Source organism: Pleuronectes platessa, chromosome 19, assembly GCF_947347685.1.
Source record: "Pleuronectes platessa chromosome 19, fPlePla1.1, whole genome shotgun sequence".
NCBI classification, from domain to species: Eukaryota; Metazoa; Chordata; class Actinopteri; order Pleuronectiformes; family Pleuronectidae; genus Pleuronectes; species Pleuronectes platessa.
This window is the reverse complement of record NC_070644.1, coordinates 16,611,594-16,636,354: the sequence shown is the minus strand read 5'-3', so window position 1 is coordinate 16,636,354 and position 24,761 is coordinate 16,611,594. Positions and strand designations below refer to the sequence as shown.

The 24,761-nt window shown below is 42.8% G+C and overlaps 1 protein-coding gene and 1 long non-coding RNA gene across 2 annotated transcripts; one reads left to right on the top strand and one right to left on the bottom strand.

Annotated features, from left to right (window-relative positions):
- Nucleotides 1–700: 700 nt before the first annotated feature.
- On the bottom strand, nt 701–8,334 carry LOC128425130 (uncharacterized). The gene is made up of 3 exons (XR_008333092.1): nt 7,997–8,334; nt 2,714–3,051; nt 701–1,219 (listed from the first exon to the last, which is right to left on the bottom strand). It is a non-coding gene; the product is annotated as an uncharacterized LOC128425130 (long non-coding RNA).
- A 2,821-nt stretch (nt 8,335–11,155) lies between these two features.
- dusp4 (dual specificity phosphatase 4) lies at nt 11,156–17,763 on the top strand. Its single transcript, XM_053410733.1, has 4 exons — nt 11,156–11,713; nt 13,054–13,181; nt 15,067–15,286; nt 17,375–17,763. The coding sequence occupies exons 1-4, from the start codon at nt 11,344–11,346 to the stop codon at nt 17,761–17,763; spliced, it is 1,107 nt and encodes a 368-aa protein (XP_053266708.1). The 5' UTR covers nt 11,156–11,343.
- Nucleotides 17,764–24,761: the final 6,998 nt, after the last annotated feature.

The following is a 24,761-nucleotide window of genomic DNA, read 5'->3' as shown; positions in this document are numbered from 1 at the left end:
TCGGTCGCTCAGCTCCACAGAATGTTTAATGAACCTCCTGGGACTTGTCGGGGAAGTTGACAGATGTGTGGACGCGGCTCCGAGTCTGTAGTCGTTTCCTCGGTTGTCAGCACTGATGGAATCAGAGAGGGAAAGTCCTCATGAGAGAATCTGACTAGAATTTTAAATGAAATACGGTTTGAAAACAAGGAAGAGTAAAACTTGCATTCATTTCTGAAATAAGAAGGGTTGAATATTTTCTTTCTATTTCTTTAAGCCATTAATTTGTTGGTGTTTATTTTGTTTATTGATACATAAGTTGACTAAGAGTCTCCAGACATGCAGTTCTGTGAGTCACACAGCGGAGGGACCACCCTGAAGGACACGTCAGTTGACTGTTACTTGCTTTAATGCAAAATCCTTCCTGGCATAAAATACAGGGGAATATATTGATCGGTATATTCCTTTAAATCCTGAAGATTATGATTTTTATGGGGTTTTCCCAGAGGATATTTAGTCCCCTAACGGCTCTTCTTTCTTATTTCTGTAATCCTTTTTTGTATGTATGAATTATCTCACATTTTCATAGCTGAGCTGTTTGTAATGTTGCTGATCAGCGTCTTTTTACAGAAAGAGAACATGGATACGTGGGTGTTTAGCCTCCAGTGTGAAAAAACCCAGATATCACACCATTCTCTCTTTCCTTCTGAAAAAGCTGTAAATATAGACTGATAACAGTAAAGTAAATGTTCTTGATTCAGAAAACATTACATCGAACACTAATTTAATAAACAAACCACAGAAGTGCTTCTTTTATTCCTCCTCAATGCTCGATCGTCACCGAGCTTCTGACACCAGAATAATTCATCAGCTCATTATGCACAGACTATTTCAGGAGCATCTGTCATCAACGTGTGAGTCTCAATATAACTTTAACATTAAAAATCAAATGTCGTTCCAGTTATGTTTCAAATGCACGCGAGGGGAGATGGAGAGAAAACAGGGGAGTCAGATGAGTGGCTGTGAGAACAGTTGAGTAAACGCCTCCCTCCCTCGATGACATACTCTCACTCTGACTTGCAAACACTCTCAACCACTCGTCCTCCTCTTCTGTCTCTCGCACCGTGTCCCTGCCCTCGATCTCTTCTCCCGTGTGCGGCCATTCGTTTCAAACATCACGGAACAACACTTGAACTGTTTTTAGCCGCTCGGCCAGTGGCTCCATCTCCGGTGACGTCCACTTGGAGAGAGGAAGAGGTGGATGGGGGAGGATGGATGGATGGATGGATGGAATGAGAGGAGGGGAGAGGAGGTCAGAGTAGAGGAGGAGGGAAGTTAAATGAAAAGTTCAGCCACAGTCAGAATCTAAAGGATGACATTTAACTGTGTTTTGGACTGAACTCACTAAGTTATGAATGTGAACTGCTAATGTATTTTAGGTTAAACTGTTGCATAAGAGACTAGAATGCTATTTTTAAAGATCCATAAATTGTTCTCTATGACGAATTGTGAAAATTGTCTCACAATTTTGAAGAGGGCTAAATATAGGGTGAAATTCAGGAAACCTTTTTCCACTTTTTCAAAGTCGTTTGTTAATTTCTCAGAGAATAATTCAAGGACCTGATGGACATATATCTATGTGTCCGCAATTTGGTGCAGATCCAAAATAAAAATCGGGATGTAGGGATATGGTTTGGCCTTACTAATTGTAATATTTGGAAATGGTTTCTCCTATTCTACGCACATAAATATCATAAACTTGCTTCCCCCCGATCCTACAGACTTAAGCAGATACACACCGAGCGAGCAGCTGAACCAGGCCACCATCCAGACCCGCTGCATTCTCCCCCCTGAGTCTGTGCCGTTTGCTCGGTGTCACAAAGCTCAGTGAACAGTATGTTTATCCTCAATATGGAAGGCTGGCTTTCCAACACACTGATATATAAACTCAACAATAGCGGTTCTGTTTCCTTTACAGCTTTAGCCGTGCTCACATAGTTTGAATCAGGAGGTCAGGCCACTTCTCCAATAGTCCCGCTCCCCCTCCTGACCGTTATACACATAGTGATCCGCTCACTCATGCAAACTGATTGGTTCAGGTAACTCCAGAGCCGATTCCAGTTGGTATAGTTTTTGATACAAGGAACTCAGATGGAGAGTTTTTGGTTAAAGTCTTGCATCACTTTCACAGTGTGCTGCAATGTCCACAATCAACTTTTTTTCTGTGATTCAAGCCATGGATTTTTAGGAAATGAACTCAAAATCTTTAGTTTAGTTTTATTTATAAGTTAAATGCTATTAATACAGGGTGAAATGTTCTTATTGACGGTTGAGATCTACGGGCGATGGCGGCTCCAGACCCCGATCGCCACTGCCAAGGCTCTGGTACCAAATGCACAAAATGGCGGCACTCTGCGTCTTGGTTTAAATTTCCGGATAGTGGGAGGAAGTGGAGACATATCATCCATCTTTACATACAGTCTATGCTCTCACCCAATGATTAGCTCAGATTGTCCACAGCCCCTCTTCGACCTTCACAGGATAAGTAGTGTACGTAGATATTGGATGGAATGATGGATTGTATTTTACAATTGATAAAGATATATAAATATATAAAAACTGTCCAATTTTGCTTTTTCAATCATGGATAATGATAATGATAGGACTGAGGCTGATTGCTGTAGGATTCTGTTCGGCAGTGAATCATCACAATGGTTATAGAGTGTTGACTCACTTCAATGCTTCATCCTTGAATCCTCCACGCTGTGGTTTCTTTTCTTTCCTCAGAACTTCTCCCAGTGGGAGTGTAGGAGGGGAATGTTTGTCTTTGCACAATTAGAGAAGATAACAGCCGTTAGAACATCGGGAGTAACGACAAAACTCTCCCAGTCCCGACACCTCGACACGAGAGAAAAGACCGAAATCACATCTCAAGAAAGTGAAGAATGGATTCTGTGCCCGGCTGATGGACTGAGTAGGAGTTGCACTGTCAGTTCCAGCACTCTCTCTCTCTCTCTCTCTCTCTCCCGAGTGTCTTATCCGCCTCCTCCTGGGTTTAGATTGCTTCAGGATCTGAAGATGTTAAAAAAGCTATTAAAAGACTGCCCACTATAGTGTCCTTCCTGAGTGTGATAAACAAAGTGTACTTGAAGTGCAGAGCAGGATGGGTAATATAACAACTGATACACAGGACCCAATACATCATCTAATGGTTCCTGGAAACCATTAAAGTGCAATGTTGAGATGAATGTGTGACAGACTGAGGGATGTTATTCATGGGAGCTAATTTGAAGAAGGAGGCATTTCCCCCGCAGCGAGCACGAGGCCTATCCCCTATTAGTGGGAAATATTTGATACGGATAAAAAAATAAAGTCGCTCAAACGATCCGTGGAGAATTTCTGTCTGGTTTCAAAAATTACATAACATCCTGTATGTAACAGCTCAACTCTCCTGTAAATATTGTCTAAAAGTCGCTCTTTACCGAGGGCGGGTTATTTATAGATGGAGCGTTCAAGCAAAGGGCATCGCTTGCAGCATAAACAGATAATGGGTATCCATGGCAAAGTCAATGTGGATAATGCAGTGCACTTTAAAAGGTCCAGTAAATGTGACTCAACCCTCACTTCTGGAACAGGATGATATTTCGTGGTCGGGAGTTATTATGGCAGAGAAGAGGACGTCAGTGCTGTAGGATTAAACGGAACCAGGACGTGATTTTAAGTCGATGTGTCGTCGTGTTAACCTGTGACAGCAACGAGCGCTTTGACCTTTATTTACTGAGCAGGGGCGCTGACACTGGGGGAACACTGGGCCAAGGTCGGGCCCCCAAAACTAACCTTTAAATAAAACGTAATGCTGGAATAATTTGCCAAAAAACACATAGATTATTGCAGAAATCCTTATAAAGCAAGTCACATAAAAGCTTTTTATTTTTATTTTCCTTGACATAGAGGTCAAAAACAATTTTCCTTCCCTCACGATAATGCAAAAAATGATTTGGTTTGTAACGTTACTGTGACAGCAAACATGTAAATTATGCCAACTCCAAATAATTCAATTTATCCGAATGAAATGTCTAACAGATAGATTAGAACATTGATACCACACTCACACAGAACCTGTTTGATAGATATGAAACTATAACCACAACACAGCTAGCTTAGCTTAGCATGTGTTGCAAGAATGTGTTGTTGTCAATCTTCTCTCTGGGAAAGAAAGCATAAGATATCTGTCCGTTCCCCCCACAGCACTGTATGTCTATGCTAAAATTCTATAATTTGGCTATTTAATATATATATATATGTATATATATGTATTAAAAATATGTTGCTTTATCACTGCGGTGAGAAGAAATCCACACTGGCACAGCCCTCGTTTCAGGCTCCTTGATGAAGCTTAAAGGAAAGTTTTTAAGTTGTCTTAACTTAACTAATGTTGCGACACAGTATTTAGTGTATTTAGTGTGATTCAGCCGAGTTGTGCTGTGGAAGAATGTTATCACACCTCGAGTCTCGACTTTCATTTCGTGCCACGAGCGGACAAAGAAGGGGGGGGGGGGGGGGGGGGGGTTGTGTGTTGTGTAACTTTAGCCATGTTGGCTGTCAGGCAATTGAGCAATTGACTCATGGCTACACACTCCCGTATGCACACACACACACACACACACATACACACACACTCGCTTGGAGAGAGGAAATTCAATCACTTAAATGTGACCATGTCACATTAACAAGGACACTCCACTTCCTGTTGTTTCACCCCCACTCATCTCCTGCCCCCCCCTCAGTACCCCAATCACTGCTCAGCTGCCCTTCATGTTGTTTTCTGGGAAAATTGACTGAGCTGATGTCGTCCTGCAGCACGAGTTCAGTCTGTTTTCTCTTTTGCACTTGCACGCTGTGCACGTACTGTTGTGCGTATCTGTGTGCGTGCACATGGTTTGTGCGTGCACATGGTTTGTCTACACTTGTCGTCACCAGTCGTATGTGCCCGCTCGTTGCCGGAGTAACCACAGTTCCTGTCTCTGTCACAGTTTCCTCAAAGAAAAGAAAACATGACAGATGGATGATGACAACGTGCATCTCAAGTCGGAGGCACCTCTGTCACACAGGAGTGACTGTGTGTGTCTGTGTGTCTGCGTGTGTGCGTGTCTGTGTCAGCAACAGTCAAATATACCATTTTTGCATCCAGACTCACAGCTTCAGTGTAAAGATGACTAACAAACTGCATCCTGTGTGTGTTTGTGTGCAGACGGAGAGGGTTTAAGTGTGTTTCCTGTCTGTAATCCCTCTGTCTGTTCTGCTTTTACCACACACACACACACACACACACACACACACAGAAAGACACACAGACAAAACAAACATTGTGCTTTAATCCTGTCTGCATTTGACCTGTCTTCATATAGTCATTCATTCATAGACACTGAGAGGAGCTGAATCACTAATGAAAATAAATAAATAAAATAAAAACACGTAAAACTATGTTGTGTTTTATCTGAATTGATTGTATAACTGTCTGGTCTACTTCTAAATCGTGTTAACAATTACATTTACTATGACAGTTACTGTCATTATGTTTACAATTATAAAAATAGCCCAGTTCCTACATGGTTTTTAAAGCGTTTGCCTGCATTTGACACAGACCTGGTTTCCTCCCAGTCACAGCAGAGGCAGCTGGTCAACTAAAGTTAGCAGAGAAATCCATTCGTTCAAGTGGATTGAGTCAATCTGTGAATGTTTCCCACTGTAATGTTCAACTTTGCATTCACAGTGATGCTGTTGACCAATACTGCTTGAACCTGTCTCCACGGTGCTGACCCTTGGATCGAAAAATGAATTTAGGATGTTGCACCACCCACTTAAAACAAGAGAGGAGGTTTTGCAGACACTCCAGAGACAGAGGTCAGGGGCACAAATGTATTTTAAATGGATCTCGAGCTTGTTTTTGTCTTGTTTACGACTAGGTTGGCTAGCAACAGAATGCCACAAGGGGCTAATTTCACGTCAGATATGCAGAAAAGGACAGAGCCTTCTTTCCGCACTCTGCAATAATTTCACTAAAATTAATGGAAGTTCTCTGAAAGCTTCTGAAAGACGTGTGCGAAATGGACAACGTGGAGCAGTACCATAGGGAATCAGGAGGGGGCAGTGTAGCCAAGAGTCGATCACATGACATCGTTAAATCGTTTGAAACAGATGTTTCTCCTTTTGGACGTAAATTAGCCTTAACGGCCCAGAAAATAGATGGAAAATCAGACGACTATTGTGACTGACTGGTGCTAGCATGTTCATGAGCTGGCTAAAGCTACAAATATGCTAATATGTTGTAGATTGAAATCTAAAACAATCTCTGCTCAGATGAGAGATGTAGCTCCATATCAGAAGTCATCTATATCCAAACTAATAAACTGTTAAAAACGCACATCACAGGGCCGTTCAAGGACAAGTTAGCGATTAGCTTGAGCACAGCTGTAACTAGTCCTGCCAGGTGCTCTTCATAATCAATCATCCAGAACCATTTTGTTAACAGACAGGCAGACATGATCTGCTGTGCCAGTGTCTGTTGTGTCTGAATGTTAACTGTAAACTATCTAAAATGCTCCTTAGCACTGTTTCATGTCCTCACATCATCCAAATATGATGAGTGTTTACTTTCACCTTTCTCTGTGGCACCCGCGCTGTCAGTGATGCCCCCGGCACCGGCATGTGGACGTAACCCAGAACACCAAATATCTTTATATATATATATATATTAAAAACAAGTATTCTGGGCTCGTGCCCGGGCTCTGAGGCAGTATTTATGACAGGAAGGCACTTTTAGCTTCCTCCAGGCCATGATCATGAATTCTCTCTTGTTCTCATTAAGTCAAACAATATTTGTATCAGCTGTGTAATTTGAAAAGCTTGAACGTTGTAGACTTAACAGAAGTGTCCGGACGCACCCATGTCCCTGGGTTACGGATGAGATATGAATAGATTTGAATATGATCCAACTGGTTCATCCTGTGCTGCTTTGACTATACAAAACACACAGTGAGATTTGACTGAGGAAGAAGTGTGTTTTCTTTGAGTGTGTGACAGAAAGAAGGAACAAGTTTACTTCAGGTTTTGGGTTAAAGTTAACACCATATCATGGAGAAGCAATTTTCCATAACAAGCAAAGACGTCCTTTATGTGATGCTCATTTTGTTTAATAATTGTTTAATACAAAAATTGAGCCCTCTCTCTCTCATCTGTACATAAACTCTGCAACTTTGTATGAAGTCTAATTGCTGATGCTACAAAGTCAACTTTAGCATTAACAGCTGTTTACTTATCTTTCGATTTCAGATGGGTTATCAGGGGGAGTGTTTACACTTGGCTGAGCAGGAAGGAAGCAACTCAACGACCAAATAAAGAGCCTGCAATTCACATTCACATTCACATTCACGGGGATGAGTGGAAGTAAACAGGCAGTCAGACACGTGGGTGCGTGATGGCAGCTTCAGTATCGGTAGGTGAGCATGTGAGAGCTGGACAAGATGAAGGGCTTCAGTGCAATGACCCTGCATCTGTGTGTGTGTGTCTGTGTGTTTGTTGAAGGTTGAACCGCTGAAACAAGGATAAGCTGCTATTGACCTGTAGCTTTATTACTTATTAACTCAGACAGTCTCAACAAACGGCTCAGAACAAACATGGCATCATCTCAAAACTCCCAAAATCCACTTTTTAAAATGTTGGCAGAAAAACAAAGCTGTCATCTGCCGACACACTTGGAACAGACTTGTAAGCTAGAAAAATATAAAACACACAAAATAGTTAAAATATTGCCCTGGCAAACAAAATTAAAAGTAGGAATCCAAACTGGATAACAAAAGCAATAAATCCAGGTTCACATGAATATATCCTAGGAATGTCAAATATGGTTTATGATTGTCTTTATATTACAAAAAGTGAAACAATGATCTTATAAGGACTAATTTCTTCATTGTAAGATATAAAACATAGGATATGATAGATCTGTGACAGCTCTTACCACGTTCTCTCATCCCTCACTCTATTTGTCTCTCTTCCTTTTTGTTCATCTTATTTTTCTCTCCTCTGTGTCCTTACAGGATCCCTGTGTCCTCCTTTTTATCTGCCATATAGTCATTCTTCTGTTTTAACTTTCTGTCTGTCTCTCTCTCCCTCTCTCACTCTCTCTCTCCCTCTCTCTCGACGGCACACACACGTAAACACACGACAAACGACAAAAACTCATTCATGAAAACGTAGCGGCACTCAGTCGGGGTTTAACCACTGGATTATGGGATTAGAGAGCGGGACAGATTTAGAGTGTGGATACACATACCTCACAAACACACTCGCACACACTCGTCCCACACACTCCTCTGCATGTATGTTGTTGTTTTTAAGATATTTAGCTGTTTTCACCACTTCTCCTTGTGGACCACTACTGCATACACGCCACAATTACATTGCACATACTGCTCTGTTGAAGGAGTGTAGCTCAACATGTCTGGAAACTGCACACGTGTGCTTTCTTACTGAGGGATTGTTGTTGTTGTTTACACAGGTTGACATTTGAGATAAATAACATGCTATTAGCATTTGTGTAGTGACTCTAGACCAAAGCCATTGGGAGCAATTGTTGTGAGTGTTCAGCTCAAGGACACTTCACTGCAGCCTTGACCACCACTCCTGTGATTGACAGCTTTCCTGTTTTGCTATTTCTTTTAATTGCATGTTTTTTTCACGTATTGCTCAATTGGGTCTGACTCGATCAGGGGGCCTTCTAAAAGTTCATGTGCGCAATATTAATATTTCCTTTTTAATTTCATGCCTGTAATAAAAATGGAGGAGAGGATTGATTAGGGTCAAAGAGGTCAACAAAAGAAGGAGTGGGGGATAGGGCGGGGGGGAATTGAGCGAGGAGGGAGAGATATTTACCATCTACGACATGAGCGAACCCCTCTCTCTCTCTTTTACTCTCTCTCTCTCATTCACGCTCAAGCGCTGTGTTGACGGATGACGACATGCGGGCGAGCGATGTGAGGATGGATTAATGGATGGACAGGGGAGAGCAGAGAGGGGGAAAGGAGGGAGGGAGGGAGGGAGGGAAGGGATGACATCACCCCCCCCCACTGCCTGCTGCCTCCGCCTCCCCACACCTCTCCCTTGTTGCTACGGCAGCAGCATCATCCCGCCTGTACGAGGCTTTGTTTGGGGTCGGTAGTAATGCAGAGTGGTGTGTGTGTCTGTGTGTGTGTGTGTGTGTGTGTGTGTGTGTGTTGTCGAAGGCTGTGATCCAGCATAAGATATCAATCTCGTCTTTCCTTTTTCTTATACCCGATCCCCACACCCCATCCCCCTGTGCGTCCTCTCATCACTCCATCCTCTTCCTTCCCTTGTCAACCACATCTCATCTCTAGAGGTTTGGCATTTGCTTACACGTGGAGACTATAGAATATACGCTTTCATTTTATTTATTTTTTGCATATGCCAGACAGAAAACACGACATAAACACTCAAGTGCAGGCGAGTTCAAGCCGGTGGGAAAGGAGCAGCTTCTGATCCCGATCATCTGCCTGCGAGCGTCATTTCAACATGGCTGTCAGATCCCACTTGTTCTACATGAGTTACATCTTGGAGGACTCATTAAAAAGAAATCAAGCTCAAAGCATTTTGAGTTGAGCAGCGAGCTGAAGCCTCACAAACACAGGTCCTTGTGCACATGCATTGTTATTCTATCTATCACCCATTCATAAATGCATCTGTGACCGATAGAATATTAACAATGATGTGTTTTTATGGTCTGTGTATCTGCAGGTCTCTCTCAGCTCCGCCTCTTTCTGCAGCCGCTCTGTTTTGGTTTCACTTCTCTCTATCCTCTCCTTACCATGGAAACCAGATCAACATGCAAATACCTGAGCACGCTCGCTGAGGCTGTGTGCGACAGAAGATGCAAATATCATATCCGCTTGTAGGTTTGCACGCCCACACACAGACACTCAGATGCACACTGATACCTACACATACATACGCAGATCTATGGATGTGTGCGTACGGTAGGAGACACGCCCACCTGCAGTCCAGTAGATCTCTCTCCAAAACAGAGATACTGAAATCATCCATCTCTAAGAAACTATGCATTTTTCCCATCAAGGATTAAAATGAATAATAATCTTGGTCTTTATTTTTAATGACAAGTAAAATGTATGATTTTGAAGATGTGATATGACCTTAAAGCTCTATCGGTTGATTTTTTGGCCAATGCATGGCAGAGATAGATTTTACTGTCAGATAAGCTACTACAGCTAAACGTTAGCATTCAGTTTTTAAATCCATTTCTGTTATGTTAATTTTATATGTATTCATTTATTGAATCAGCAACACATGTGTTAACGTCCCACTTACATTTAGCTAGGCCGCTCCCTGGGTACAAAACCCAACTAACCCCTGGTGGTGGGTTTGAAGATCGCAGCGAGACTGAAAACGCAATCACCTACTTTTGTGTGAAGACACACAAAAACATAAAAAGCTGAAAGACTGAAAAAAGGAGTTTAAAAGCTAAATTTGTAGTTTCATCATATTAAATCAATCTTTTCTTGTATTCATTCACTTTAACCATGGACATATTCATTAATGAAGGTTTAAACTCTTCATGTCTAAACGGGACATTAAGATATGAAATATAATTAAAAAAAACATGATATGATTTTCATCACCTCCTGTTTGTCCACATATGGATAAAACAAAGCTACTGATAGTACATTACGCTTAATGCTTTAGTTCTGGTTTAGGAAAAGGTGTACTAAAAAACCTTGCACCATTTTGTAAATTTGTACACTTACATATATATATTAAATATAAACTACATATATATATATATACTATACTTTATTTCATTGTACCTGAGAATAAGATATTTGAAACTTTAAACTCATGCCTCTTTCTAAAGCCTTTATTCTATGATTACTTCTATCAATGATTTATGGAGTCTTCGCCTCACGAGGTCTCATCTTCATCACCTCCCGTTTTCAATGAGGTCTGTTTTTTTTTTTTTTTATGAATGAACACCAGGGGAGGAGACGGGCCGAGCAACTGGACGCTTCCTGATTGGCTGCCACCAGCTGACGTCACCTCCGGCGTGACGCGATGCAGCCATTCATTTAGAAAAAAAAAAAAACAGAAACATAAAAAATAAAAGCGAAGCAGAGTCCGGAGCAGAAACTCCTCAGTAGACACACGAAGCCGAGCGGTGCGGGAGCGTGCGTGATGAGCGGTGCGGTGACAGCGATGCGTGGATAGAAGGGATACACACAAACACACACATACACACGCACACAGAGACAGAGATCACAGCCGCAGCTGCCTGACACCATGGAGGACCTGTGCGAGATGGACGTGTCGGTGCTCAAGCGGCTCCTGAAGGACGACAGCGCCAAGTGCCTGCTGCTGGACTGCCGCTCGTTCCTCGCCTTCAGCGCGGGACACATCCGCGGCGCCGTCAACGCGCGCTGCAACACGATCGTGCGCCGCCGGGCGAAGGGCTCCGCGCTCAGCCTGGACCAGGTGCTGGCCGGGGACGAGGAGGTGCGCGGCCGCCTGCGCTCCGGCATGTTCTCCGCGGTGGTGCTGTACGACGAGAGGACGCCGGACGCGGACACGGTGAAGGAGGACAGCACCGTGACGCTGGTGCTGCACGCGCTGTGCGGGGACTCGGCCGCCACGGACACGTACCTGCTGAAAGGTACATTTGGTTTATCTGTAGAAAAACAACAATATGCTCATTAAATGTCAAGATTCAATCTGTGAGTGTCAACTTCAATAATTTAATTCCAATGTTGTTGTTGTGCACTGGTTTATTTTGGGATATTCCATAAAGATAATGTCTAGAAATCATTATAATCAGACAGAAAACAAATTATAATGATTCACAAATACTTGATTTCATTCATGGACACCGCAATAATATTCTGAAACACAAATCTACAATATAGCAGTCATTTAAATATACGTGGGTGCTAATGTTGTTTAATTCTTCCTTTTGAATAAGCAAAAAATAACATTTATAATGAAAATAATAACAGCAGCTGTAAATCTGCTTTGAGGATTTTGATGTTTATGTTATAGATTTATTCTTAAAATGGAGTCTTTAAAGAATAGAGCCAATAAAAATAGTAAAAGCAGCATTGTTTTTATTAAACACAATGTTGGTCACAGCTTATTTTATTTAGTATCTTTTCATCAGCATAATCAATATTCTTTTATTGACGATTATTGTTTTTGTGAAGCAGATATTTAAATATCCTGCTGTCGGTGCCTGCTCTATTTTCATGCATGTTTTTCTTTTACAAATCCCACACTCACTCAGTCACTCGCACTAACACACAAACACACACACACACACACACACACACACACTAACACAGCCCAATGCCTCTGTGCTGAGTGAATGAGGTAATGCTGATGCATGGAAGCCACTTCTAACCGGAGGGGACTCGCAGGACACACACTGGTCCTTCTAGAAAGCGTCCAGCTCCAGTAAATACCCGATGGGAACCAGTAAAGTCTGAAATAAGCCCTGGATGTTTTTTCTTACTCTCACCACCGGACTATATTTAGACTGCAGGGAATCTGAGAGAGCAAAGCTGCTGCGAGCTGTGGCGCATTCGTTTTCTTGTGCATCCTAATGACGCAGGCGCCTTGAAGCACAGGAGGACATGTGTGTAGCTCAGAAAGATGACATAGCCACGGTTAATCTGGTTTGATCCCCCGAGGTGCTGGGAGCACTGGTCAGCCTGCAGATGAATTTGTATTTAAAAAAGGGATGATGAAATTGTTTCCACAGCACAGAGTAGGTCAGAGGTGGGTTGAGTTGACTTCATGTGGGATGCAGGGGAGAGAATCCTGCAGATGTGGGAATGTTCACGTGGGTCAAAGCCTCTTTTGTCGTGTGTTTTTATATTTTAACACGACAAAAAATGAAATGTGTGTTTCTATAATGGTGCTGCAGCGTCTGTCTGTGGTAAATTTATTCATTCAACTCATACTAAATATCTTTATGTCTCTTTTTTTTTTTTTCTCCAGGCGGATACGACCGGTTTTTCTCAGAATACCCAGAGTTTTGTCTAAAGACCAAATCCTTACCGTCCCTCAGCAGCCAGTCCAGCGTGGACTCGTCCTGCTCGTCCTGTGGGACGCCGCATCACGACCAGGTAAAGAGAAACACAACGTGCACGACAACCTGGACTCACACACTCTTTTCACCCATGTTTGTGTGTTCTGGTGTCAAACTGATGTAGGTCAGCGTCTGAGAGAATGCAGCCGGTTGTTCAAACAATGAGCGTTTTCATTCAAAGAAGAACCACTGTCTGAAAAACAGTCTTGAATTGTCTCAATTAGACTAAAATAATCAAGTTTTTATAATATTTAACAGAAAAGCTAGAAAATATTGGGATTTTTTTCATTCTTTTAGTTTTGCCTGATCCAACAAACTGAATTATCGAGTATTTCTGTCTTTTTATCTTGTAAAACATTCTTAAGTTTTTCCCACTGACACTGAACAGACCCTGGAGGATGTTTGCTTCTCAACCTCAAGTCTCCTCAGTCCCTCGGCCAAATTATTAAATTCATCATTTTGCCCGATGGCGTTTCCCCTCCGCCTCACCTCTCCTGTCACTTCCTGTGACCTCGGTGGCCTCGCTCTGCTGCTCGAGCCGGCAGGATATTTTTTTACGCAATGCTCAAAGTCACATGCGGGTTTCGGGGGTTTAATTCCCGGCGGAATGCACGAGGAGCGAGACGAGGACAAGCCGCTCTTTGTTTGTTGTTCTTTGAAGGAAAAAAAAACAAGTCTCGCTGGTCTCGGCCGCGCTGTCAGGTGGAGTTTTAATTGGAGGCATTAGTTCCTGCTGGAGTATTGATAGGATGGAGTGGGTTAAAAAAAGAAAGTAGGCTCTCTTGTATTTTCCCCTCTCGCCCCTCCCTCCCCCCCTCTTCACATTACACCTCTTAGCGGTATCGATCATTTCCTGCCGCTGTGTCAGTAGCGAGGTCGTCAGCGGCCGGGACATAAACAGAGAGCAGCCCTCGTCAATAGGCCTCACTACCGGTATAGACCGGCAGCGGCCTGACCTCTCAGACCCGGTGAGAGGAAAAACAATACTCAGAATCAGAATATGATTAGAGATCTGGTTCACACACGCAGGAGTAAATCGGCTTGTGGGATATATTTGATATATTTATTTATATATCATAATCAGGCTCCACTCCTCCAAATATGGTCACTTGTTTTAAAAAAAAAGGACAAGATGGTGGTGGATCGTGAAGGGTGATGACAGTGATGATGATGATGATGAGGAAGGTCTTGGGGTTAAATTACTATTTTTAACCAGAAAACTGCCGAACCCAGAAGTCTAAACACGTACTCACATTTCTCCACGCTCGTCCAGACGCTTCCTTTTTCTATTATGAGCGCGTGTAACAATCCGTCATGTACTTGATGTACTAGGTCATAGCACCAGGCCCGAGGGACTTACTGGGAAAATGTTGCAATGGGGCATATTTTTCTCAGAAAAGACCAGTTTTCCCACAGTTTCCTTCTGAATACACGAGTTGATGGAGTGAAATCATCAAGTTAAAAAATAACACAAAGCAGGAAAAAACGCACAATGCTGATATTTCCCACTGAGCTCTGTGACTGGAGCGTGTCCTCGCCGGTCACCTGATCAGCTGCAGAGGGTCGTGCTCTCATAGATGGAAACAACTCGGCCTCGAGATGAAGAACAACAAAGTAAATGGTCCGAATCAAACGACTCTGCATTAATTAGGCAGATAATAAGCCCCCCCCCCCCCCCCTTCCCTGTCTGATGAGGAGTGCGGGTAACGTGATTAACAAAGTATTTAAGGGAGGTCATGCTCGCGCTGGAGTCATCCGGCCTCGGCTGCTCAACGACACACTGAACTCTTTGTCTCATCGTGTGAGCTCCTTTTTCATTTCAGCACATTTCCGCTGGCTCTCTTAACGAGACTGACTCAATTAAGCAATAAAGACATAATTCATTAATTAATCATCAGCCCTCCCATCTGTCCTCTGTCCAGGCCGGCCCGGTGGAGATCCTCCCGTTCCTCTACCTCGGCAGCGCCCTCCACGCCTCGAAGAAGGAGGTGCTGGACGCCATCGGCATCTCCGCCCTGCTCAACGTGTCCGCCGACTGTCCCAACCACTTCGAGGGGGCGTACCAGTACAAGTGCATCCCAGTGCAGGACAACCATAAAGAGGACATCAGCTGCTGGTTCCTGGAGGCCATCGAGTTCATAGGTCAGTGAGTTTATGGGTGGGGGTTGTTTTCAGGTCACGTGACTTCTAGGTCATATTACGTTCAGGCTGTTATTAGGTTTTGTACAAACAATATGTATTTCTATGTTTGATAATTAGCCAGATTTCACAGAAACTACTGAACTGATTTCAACAACATTTTGTGGGTGGGTGAGATATAAGTTATGAAATTTATTTTAGTGTAATAATAGGAAAAGCAGCAAATTCTGAAATTTTAAGACTGATACATCAAATATATTTTCCCATTAAATTCACTGTAGATATTCAAAGTTGCAGATTCATTTTCTTTCATTCGACAAATCACAGATCTAAACGTTCAATATATTTGTTAAAGATGAATCTAATCACCTGTCAATCAGACGGTGTGGGCTGTTCCGTGCTGTCCTCTCTCCTCCCCCTGGACGTTCTGTTGATGGCGTCAACGTTCCAGCCACAGTGGCTCGTCTTCGTCTTAACGTTCCTCTTCCTCTATTTAATCTCAAACTGACCAGAAATGCAAAAGCGCTTTTTCCTTCTCGTCTGGAGCTCGACAATTATTCCCGGAGACGATCTTTCAGAGAAGAGCCGCCGTGGAAAAGCTTTCAGGCCGGTGATGACAAATCAGATGAATAATTTTTTTCCCGAGTAGCAAATCACATCTCAGCAGAGATAAATAACCAAGAAAAGAAAACCTACCAGATTCGAATGAATTTAAAAATGATAAAAAAAATATTCCAATCAATAATTTCTCTGCAGCATGATTTCAGAAATGTTTTGCAAGTGTGAGCTTTGCTTTTGCTTCGTATATCCATGCTGTGTGTAGACGTGTGTGTGGTTTCCGGGCTGAGTGCTAGTCTGGTTAGTGCGTACTCTGGTTAGTGCGCGTGTGTGTGTGTGTGTGGGGGGGGGTAGGTACTGGTATGCGTCATAGTTAGCTGCTGTGGGACCAGAGTCTGACTCATCCGCTGTAACCGGGTGAACAGACGCTGTGGTGGTGGAGTCACCTGAGATCAGTGTGTGTGTGTGTGTGTGAGAGACAGAGAGAGAGATGAGTGAGAGGCATCTGAAAAACACGACGACGTACTAAGAGAGTGAGCGGGGGGGGGGAGGTGTCTGTCGCCCATCAAGCATCTGTGCTTTCAGAGAAATGGCAGCAGACATTCTTCAGCCTTGTAGATTTCTGCTACTCCAGTGTATTCAAAGCTGTGATATTATATTTAATGAAGCGGCGGTGGTTGAAAATTAAATTAAAGCCATCAACATGGAAATAGAAAGCAATCAATGAAGTTCCTCCATTATCTCCTCGGTGCTGGCGGATTCTAATTCCCCGCGGTGGGCCACACGTGCTCCAGGACATTAGCAGCAGCGTCCGACTCATTATCCGAGCCGAGGACGTTCAGAACATTTAGTTACTGTAAACGCTTTCATCAAACCATTAACTAAATCTGGTTACTCACACTGACAAAGTAACAGTGTGTTAGTGTGTGTGTGTGTCTAAAAGAGGCAGAGACGGAAATAGGACATGAGGAGGAAGTGTGAAAGACGGGGCCTGCTGCTGATTTATGTTTTGCACATGTCTCAGTTTAATGTGATTTGCTGCGTTCTCACTTTGAGGTTAGTTTACTGATCTGAGTGTGAGAGAGAGGAAGGAAGGAGGGAGGAGAGGAAGTGACGAGTGTCTGAGGCAAAACATCTGATGTGTTTAGAAGAACTTATTTTCATGGCTCCATATTTTTATTTCGTAAATATCTGTCCCCTAAACCTGGCACATTTTTTTAAATCAAGAATTATTCTTCGAGAAAATGTAATTTACCAATTCACTTCGCAATGTTAAGGAAAGTGAAAAATAAAAGTGCTGCGTCTGGATCCACGAAAATCTAATTTTTTCTTGGCCCATGTTTCATCCTTCCCCAAAGTTTCGTGGAAATCTGTTCAGTAGTTATTCTGTAATTCAGCTGATGGATAATAAAACAAGCAAATTTTTATAATTGAAATGATGTTTGGATATTTGGAGGTTGTTTTTATTTTATTCTCTGAAAGAATTGTAATGTTCATGGAAGCATCTGACCTTTGCCCTCCCTCTCTCCTCAGACTCCGTGCGGGACTCCAGTGGGCGAGTGCTGATCCACTGTCAGGCGGGCATCTCCCGCTCCGCCACCATCTGCCTGGCCTACCTGATGAAGAGGAAGCGCGTGCGTCTGGACGAAGCCTTCGAGTTCGTGCGCCGGCGCCGCAGCATCATCTCGCCCAACTTCAGCTTCATGGGCCAGCTGCTGCAGTTCGAGTCCCAGCTGCTCGCCACCTCCTGTGCTGCCGAGGCGGCCGCCACGTCCAGCCCGCTCCTCGGACCCAAGTCGTCCACGGCCGTCACCTCCACCGCTGCTACGCCCACGTCGCCCTTCATCTTCAACTTCCCCGTGTCCGTGGTGAACCCCACCTACCTGCACCACAGCCCGCTCACGACCTCGCCCGGCTGCTGATGGACAGCCGATCGCAGCCACCCCCCCCCCCCCTCCCCCCTACCACAGACTATCTGAGCACAAACTGGGCTGAGGGAGCTGACAGTCTCACTGGCCGCTGCAGTACGTACATGCTTCCAGGGGTGGGGGGGAGGGAAGGGAGGGGGGGTGAGAAGCTTCACGGTGCCTGAGTCAAAACTCAAAAAGACTGAAAGACAGAATTTTTCTAACGTTCAGAAACCAGCCGATGCTCCGTCCGCCTCAACACGAGACTTCTTCACACTGACCAAATATGGACTTGGCTCTCAAAGCTGGTTTCAGTGACGAGGTTCGGACGGAGTGTTGGACTGAGACGTCCTCTTCCTCCACAACAACAACAACAACAACAACAACACGCACAGAGACACACTGACGCACACACACACCCTGACACCGAGAGGCAGCGAACACTCTTTCTCCCTCTCTCTGACTCACACACACAGACACACACACACACACACGTTCATGACTACCAAGTGAATAAGCTCAGTATGAAGGCAGGCTGTGTTGCTATGGAGACGACATGTCTTTAGGAGAGGAGACGGACACAGGACGGAAGGACACAGGAAGGAAGGAAGGAGGAATTTTAAGCCCCCGCTCCTTCCCCGTCCTGAGGGTGTCCCTCCTGTCGCCAGGACAAAAAAGAGATGGACGGAAAAACCAGGGAAGGGGACGGTGATAGAAAGCAGGAGGCTCCTCAGTGACAGGTGCTCTGCCGAAGATACAACCGGAGCTTCCTGTCTTTCACACGTCCTCTTCCTCCTCCTCCCCCCCCCCCGCCTGTCATCTCCTATTCATCCTTTTATATTCCTCCTTCCTTTCCTCCTCCTCCTCATCACCTCTCCCTCTCATCCTCGCCGCCTCTCCTCCGCTCTTCATCTTCTTCTTCACTGAAGAGGCTAAATAAATACAAACAAGATGCCAAATAAAGGCCGGGGCCCCTTGTAAATGGACTGGGAAACCCCTCGGCAGGCACCTCCTAGGAAACTCCCCCTTTTTTCTACATCGCATAAACATTAGTTTTGAATGAAAGGGCTGAAAGGACAAAAAGGTCACGAGGAGATGAGACGTGACTGAGACGTTCTCATCGATTTACCTTTTTTTTTGTTGTTTTTTATTTTAGATCAGAGGGCGTCTTTCAGAGCACATTGACCCTGGACGTCTCTTAAAGGACGAAGCTGGAGGCTTTGTATCTTTTAACTCGTTATAAATCACCTATTTATTACTGGTCATAATTTTCCAAAACATTGAAACTATAAGTAACTTTAAAAAAACAGTGATTTCAGTTCCTCTAGCAACTCTATTTATTGGATGCTTTGGAAAATGGGTTTTTGATAATGAGCTAAAATGTGCACCACCAGAAACGGCTCCTTTTTAAAGATGCTTGTGCCTTGTACATAAAGGTCTTCTATGGATTTAGGCGTCCCTGGATTTGCCCGGGACATTTATTTTTTAGATCGCTGAATGTTAGTCACAAGAATAATCGGTTGAGGCTCTGATTCCCTTTACAGAGCAGAAAGCTTCCCTCCTCATCTTCACACACACACACAGAATAAACTGTAGACGCTAAAGGAAAATCAAGAGGATTAAACAGAAACGGCATTCGTGAAGAACTCAGGTTACTTTCAAACACGGTACAGAAACAGTCCTGCAAACATTTTAGGTTCCTAATAATTAAAAACAGATACGCTGAGATTTTTAACTAAAATGGGATTGCAATACTTCTATACACACTATATCTTTTAAGGTTTTAGTGTTTTGCCTCACAAAACAAGTTCGACAATGATTTTAAGGTTTGACCTTTGAGGCCATGACCCAATAACAGAAAACGTTTATCTTAATTATTGTGTATAGACTGTAAACAAAGATGGACGACGTGTTTCCACTTCCTCCCACTATCCAGAAATTAAGCCAAATTGTCGCTGATACGTAACGCCGCCATCTTGCTCATTTTGGAGCCGGATTCTGCGTAGTGGCATTCAGGGGCTCGACCAATCGGGTAACCAGCCACAAGAGGGCGATATATATTTTCAAGGCTTCACTTTTAGGGAGCTGTCACGTCGTCCATCTTTATGAACAGTTCGTGGTAAAAAAAACAGTCAAGCAGCCATGTCCCTTCTCCAGTGTCCTCAGTTGTCTCCATAGCACTCTGACAGCGGAGACGTTTCACGACGTCGTTCTTCGACTTCAGGTCAAATCTTCACGATGCCACAGATCGAGACAATGTTTGTACTTCTCCTGCTTTTCGTACCAGGCTGAGCTCTGCGCTCCGCACTAGACATCCAAAGGCACAAAGTCCCACCGCGGTTACTTTTATACCCGAGTCCTGATGTATGCACAAAACACACACACACACACACACGTACATACACACACATATATACAAACAGGGTTTCAAAGAAAACAAACCTTTCTTTTCTGTTTTTGAAGATTGTCGGCACCTATCTCTGTAGCACTTTGAAGTGATGCAATACTGTATTTATAATTTGTGAGTGATTTACACATCATGGTGATGTTAGACTGACTAGACTTTGCATAAAGACATTTTGTCCTCGTAGAGAGAGAGAAGGAGAGAAGAGAGCCAATCAGTGAAAAACGCAATACTTTGTACACATGCGTGTGGTCTGTCCACGTCTGTCTGCCTCTCTGTGTGAGTCTCTGTCTGTTCACCCATCATGGCAATATCAATCCTCCGCTCGGACATTTATATATAAAAAAAGAACTTTCCCTCGATTTTATTGTGGAATGAATGATCTGTGCATTTATTTATTACTGAAGATCCACTGTTGAATAAACAATGTTCTTAATTAAGTCATGTGTGTTTTTCTTCTGTGTTGAAAAGGGTAAATAAACAAACATAATATTTATAGGGTTATCTGTAAGGGTTTATATTCATATGAACTTTAGGATCATAAGTAATGAATCATAGATGGCATTCTTGGCGATTTAGGAAAAAAAAAAAATCTTCATACGTTGTTAAAGGTTCTTTTTTTTAAATTTAAATCAAAATCTTATACTAAAACTATTTAATTTATCTAAGTGTACATGAAGCAGGTTCAGTGAATGCGGGTTCAAGGAAAAGACAGAAAATTCAGAATTACTCATCTAATCACAGCTTGATGAAATAATAGTGTTAATAGCGTTAATTAGTAATAATAATAAATATTAGTGTTAGAGCAGAATTTTTCTTTTATGCTCATGTCCAGTCTAAGGTAATTCAATATAATATCATTAGGAAAGTGACTGCATTTGCTAAACTTGTGTTACTCGAGGATTTGAAAAAAGAATATGAGGCATTATAGTACATGTTTATGTACATATATAAAAGGCTGTGAGCATTTCATACGATCATTAAATGGCTTAAAAACAAATATTCTCTAACTGAATTCCTTTAAAATGTGATTTAAACCATTAATTGGGAAAGTGTGATTTAAAAATCATCCTTTGTGACAGAAACCAAGAGTAGGCCTGCAGCACCACCCAGCGGTGAGAACATGTATTTGTTCTCAAGAGGTCTGTTTCATGTAAATCTATGATAGACTAAAAACACATAGAAATATCAGAATTAATCTTCTTACACAGAGAGTGATAGAAATCTGATGAATCCACATGACTAGAATAAACTGCTGTTCACTGTGTCATCCTAAAATATAAACTCTAGAGTAACAGGGTTATTTGTGTCTCAGGCAGGTGCTTAAAGAGTTTAACAATATTTATCTATTGTTAGTTTAAAAGCAAATTAATAAACCAGATTTCTAAGGTTGACATACAAATTTAACCAATTTTTTTTAGATATAATTTGGATAAGACTCAGTGAAGACAAGTAACTCCTAACTAACTCATCTATTGTTCACCAGCACCTGTAGTCAACAATCCAATATGGTGGGTTCCTGTATCTTTAATCATCTGACATCATAGCAGAACCTAATCGCAACCCTAACCCCCCCCCCCCCAAACCTGTGGACCAGTGCATTGCCTTTGGCCTTTCTGAAGTCTACCACCTTCTGAAGAAAAGTTATTCAAGAATATCTCCTTCGCCTATGTGCTACTAACCCTAACCACAACCCCAACCAAACATTAACCCCAACCGAGACCCTAACCTTAACCATGACCCTAACCGCGACCCTAAACCCCCTTAGTTAAGTGCCAGTATCACACTTCACTCTTATTGCTTGTGATAACATTTCAGGGTTGAACCGTTTCAGAGCTAAACTTGAGCTGCTCCGTCAGAACAGCTGCCTCTGCACCGGCCTTGCTTGATGATCCTGTTTTATCACCATCTTAATTAAACATCCAGATGAGAGTCTGGGCTGATGAACCACGGCAGGGTTCGAATTATCTTTTGTCTCTAAGGGGGTCTCTTTCTCCAAAAAAAGTTGGCGCAACACGCACATAGCCTACCAAGCATAGCCTAGGCGCGAGAAGCGAGAAGCGCCTAGGCTATTAATTCTGTAATTTCTGTACATTTTTGTACAGAAATTACAGAATTACTTTATTTTAATTAATTTCAATATATTATTGATTGTAATAGTCCATATATATGTAGCCCTATAGTCAACTCCCTGTTAAGACTCGGCTTTTACCTGAGTTCACTTTAAACCACCTGAATAATGTCTACTAATGGAAATGAGGAGTCCATAACACATTGTCAACTATTTACAAATAATTTATTCAACCAAAGCAGTCGTGTAGTTGAAATAATAATGATTCGCTCCTGGAAATAAGATGTAGTTATGTTTAGGCTATTTAAACTATATTTAGTCCCTGTATAACAAATTCAATGGATATGGGCACTAGGCCAATAATGACAATAGCAATCTCCCTTATCAATGAACTGCATCGAACAGCACTTCACATTTAAAACTGAATTATCAATATGGGAGCTAATAATAGGCCACACAGAATAGTAACTGTCACAAAACTATCCCTAGTATAACATAAACGTTGTGTTCACATGAAATTACAGTCACCTGTTACAAACAGGTACATCATACAGGTATAAGAGAAAATACAAAAGCCGGCACTGGAAAGGCACAAATAAAACGATCAGTTCCACCCCCCGTCGCAGGTCTGTTAACTGGGTTCTTTGGCGCACAATAAGGGCTACTCACGACCACCACATCCCACCTAGCTGAATGGAACCGCTAGCGTTCCCGGTAGCTCCAACTAGGCTGCCTCAAAGGAACCACGAGCGTCCGGGTTGCTCGGGTGCTATTTGAGCAGCACGTTATCTTGCTAGATGACGGCGGTACACCTCCGCTAAATCAGCTAGCACTGTATACGTGCACAATCCTGAGCCAGCTAGATATCTCCAAAATGGAACATAAAATACTATGCCCTTTCGCGAGCTGAATGAAAACATGTATTAAATTAATAAAAAAAAAAAATAACTGTGCGCCAATTCCTGCGCACTAGGCTTCTGCGCAGGATGTGCGCAATGGTCTTCTGCACACATGTGTGCAATGGTCTTCTGCGCACATGTGCGCAGTAGGCTTCTGCGCAGGATGTGCACAATGGTCTTCTGCGCACATGTGCGCAGTAGGCTTCTGCGCAGGATGTGCGCAATGGTCTTCTGCAGGATGTGCGCAGTAGGCTTCTGCAGGCGGGCGCAGTTTTTTTTTTTTTTAATTTATTTTAATTTAATTTAATTTAAAAAAAAATTGAATTAAATTAAATTAATTTGCCTGCAAAATAATAATAATCATTACAATTTCAATAGGGCCTCACTGTCAGTGCTTGGGTCCTAATAAATAAAATTGTGTGACATTTGTATCCCTCTCTCAGTCCATCACTTTGATTCAGATAAAAGATTTCTGGTGAAGGCCAATTGGCCGGCCCATTTGGAGGGAATTTAGAGAGGAAGAAGAGAAAAAAAAACGGGAAAAAAAACCATAGCGGACCAGACCGGCCCACATTGGGTCAACGGCCCACCGGGACGATGCCCGGTATGCCAGATGGCCAGTCCACCCCTGGACACAACTGGTGCAACAGTTGTTTCACCCTAATCCAAATCAGTTCGGACCCAGCTCCTGTGTCCACTGGTGTCCTGGTTCCACCCATAGCAGCGTAGTGGCGTCGGGCTGGCTCATCCCTGTGGCCCAGGGAGCGCATTTCTCCGCGCTGGTTCAGGGGTAAATGATGCTGGTCTTCACAGGTGACTGAGCTACGCAAGCCTGTAGCTGCAGCCCCTGCACAGTAGATTATGTGCTTGTGTGTGTGCGTGTGTGTGTGTGGCCGCGGCGCTTCCCGGTTCTTCCCACAGAACAATTTCACCCTCGTGGTCGTTTATCTCTTCGCACAAACAGAAAATCAATGCAGCGCTGCAGGAAACAGGTTGAAGTGGAGTTTGGAGACAGTTACTGCCTCAATTATCTCAGAGAAGAAGATCAATCTGCTCATGTGGAGCCGAATCCTCTCGTTCAGTCTGAAAGGTCCAATAATCAGAACCTGTGGTGGTTTGAAGGTGAATAAGTGAAGCGGAAGTTCAAGTCACAACAAAGAGAAGCTGAACCTTATCTAATAATATGCAACAGTCCTGCAACACATCCACAACTTTACTCTCCTAATATTATAACGTTTTTTGATTAAATTACAACTTTATCCTCGTAATATAATTTTTACGAATTAAATAGCAATTATACTTTCGTAATATTATTAAAAGCTGTTTTATAACTTTGTCTTATTACAACTTTTTACTCATTAAATTCCAATTCTTAAAATTGTATTTTCTTTAAATCGTGATATTGTGACATTATCCTCTTTTTTTTCAATATCGTTCCAATACGCTTGTTATTACAAATTTATAACCAACAAAAATACATTCACAAACATTTTTTATATGAATCTGAAAGTTGCTCTGTGCTTTGACAAACTTCTGTGCTTTAGTGAAGGTAAATAAATATAAAACTTAAGAAGAACATCCAGTTGATCCACATGCTGCCAATAACCTGAAGACGTTCAGCTGAAGTAAAACACAGACG

Coding starts and splice junctions, on each gene's coding strand:
- dusp4 (XM_053410733.1), top strand. CDS start 11,344: ATGGAGGACCTGTGCGAGATGGACGTGTCGGTGCTCAAGCGGCTCCTG. Junction 11,714..13,053: donor GGACACGTACCTGCTGAAAG/GTACATTTGGTT, acceptor TTTTTTCTCCAG/GCGGATACGACCGGTTTTTC. Junction 13,182..15,066: donor GGACGCCGCATCACGACCAG/GTAAAGAGAAAC, acceptor TCCTCTGTCCAG/GCCGGCCCGGTGGAGATCCT.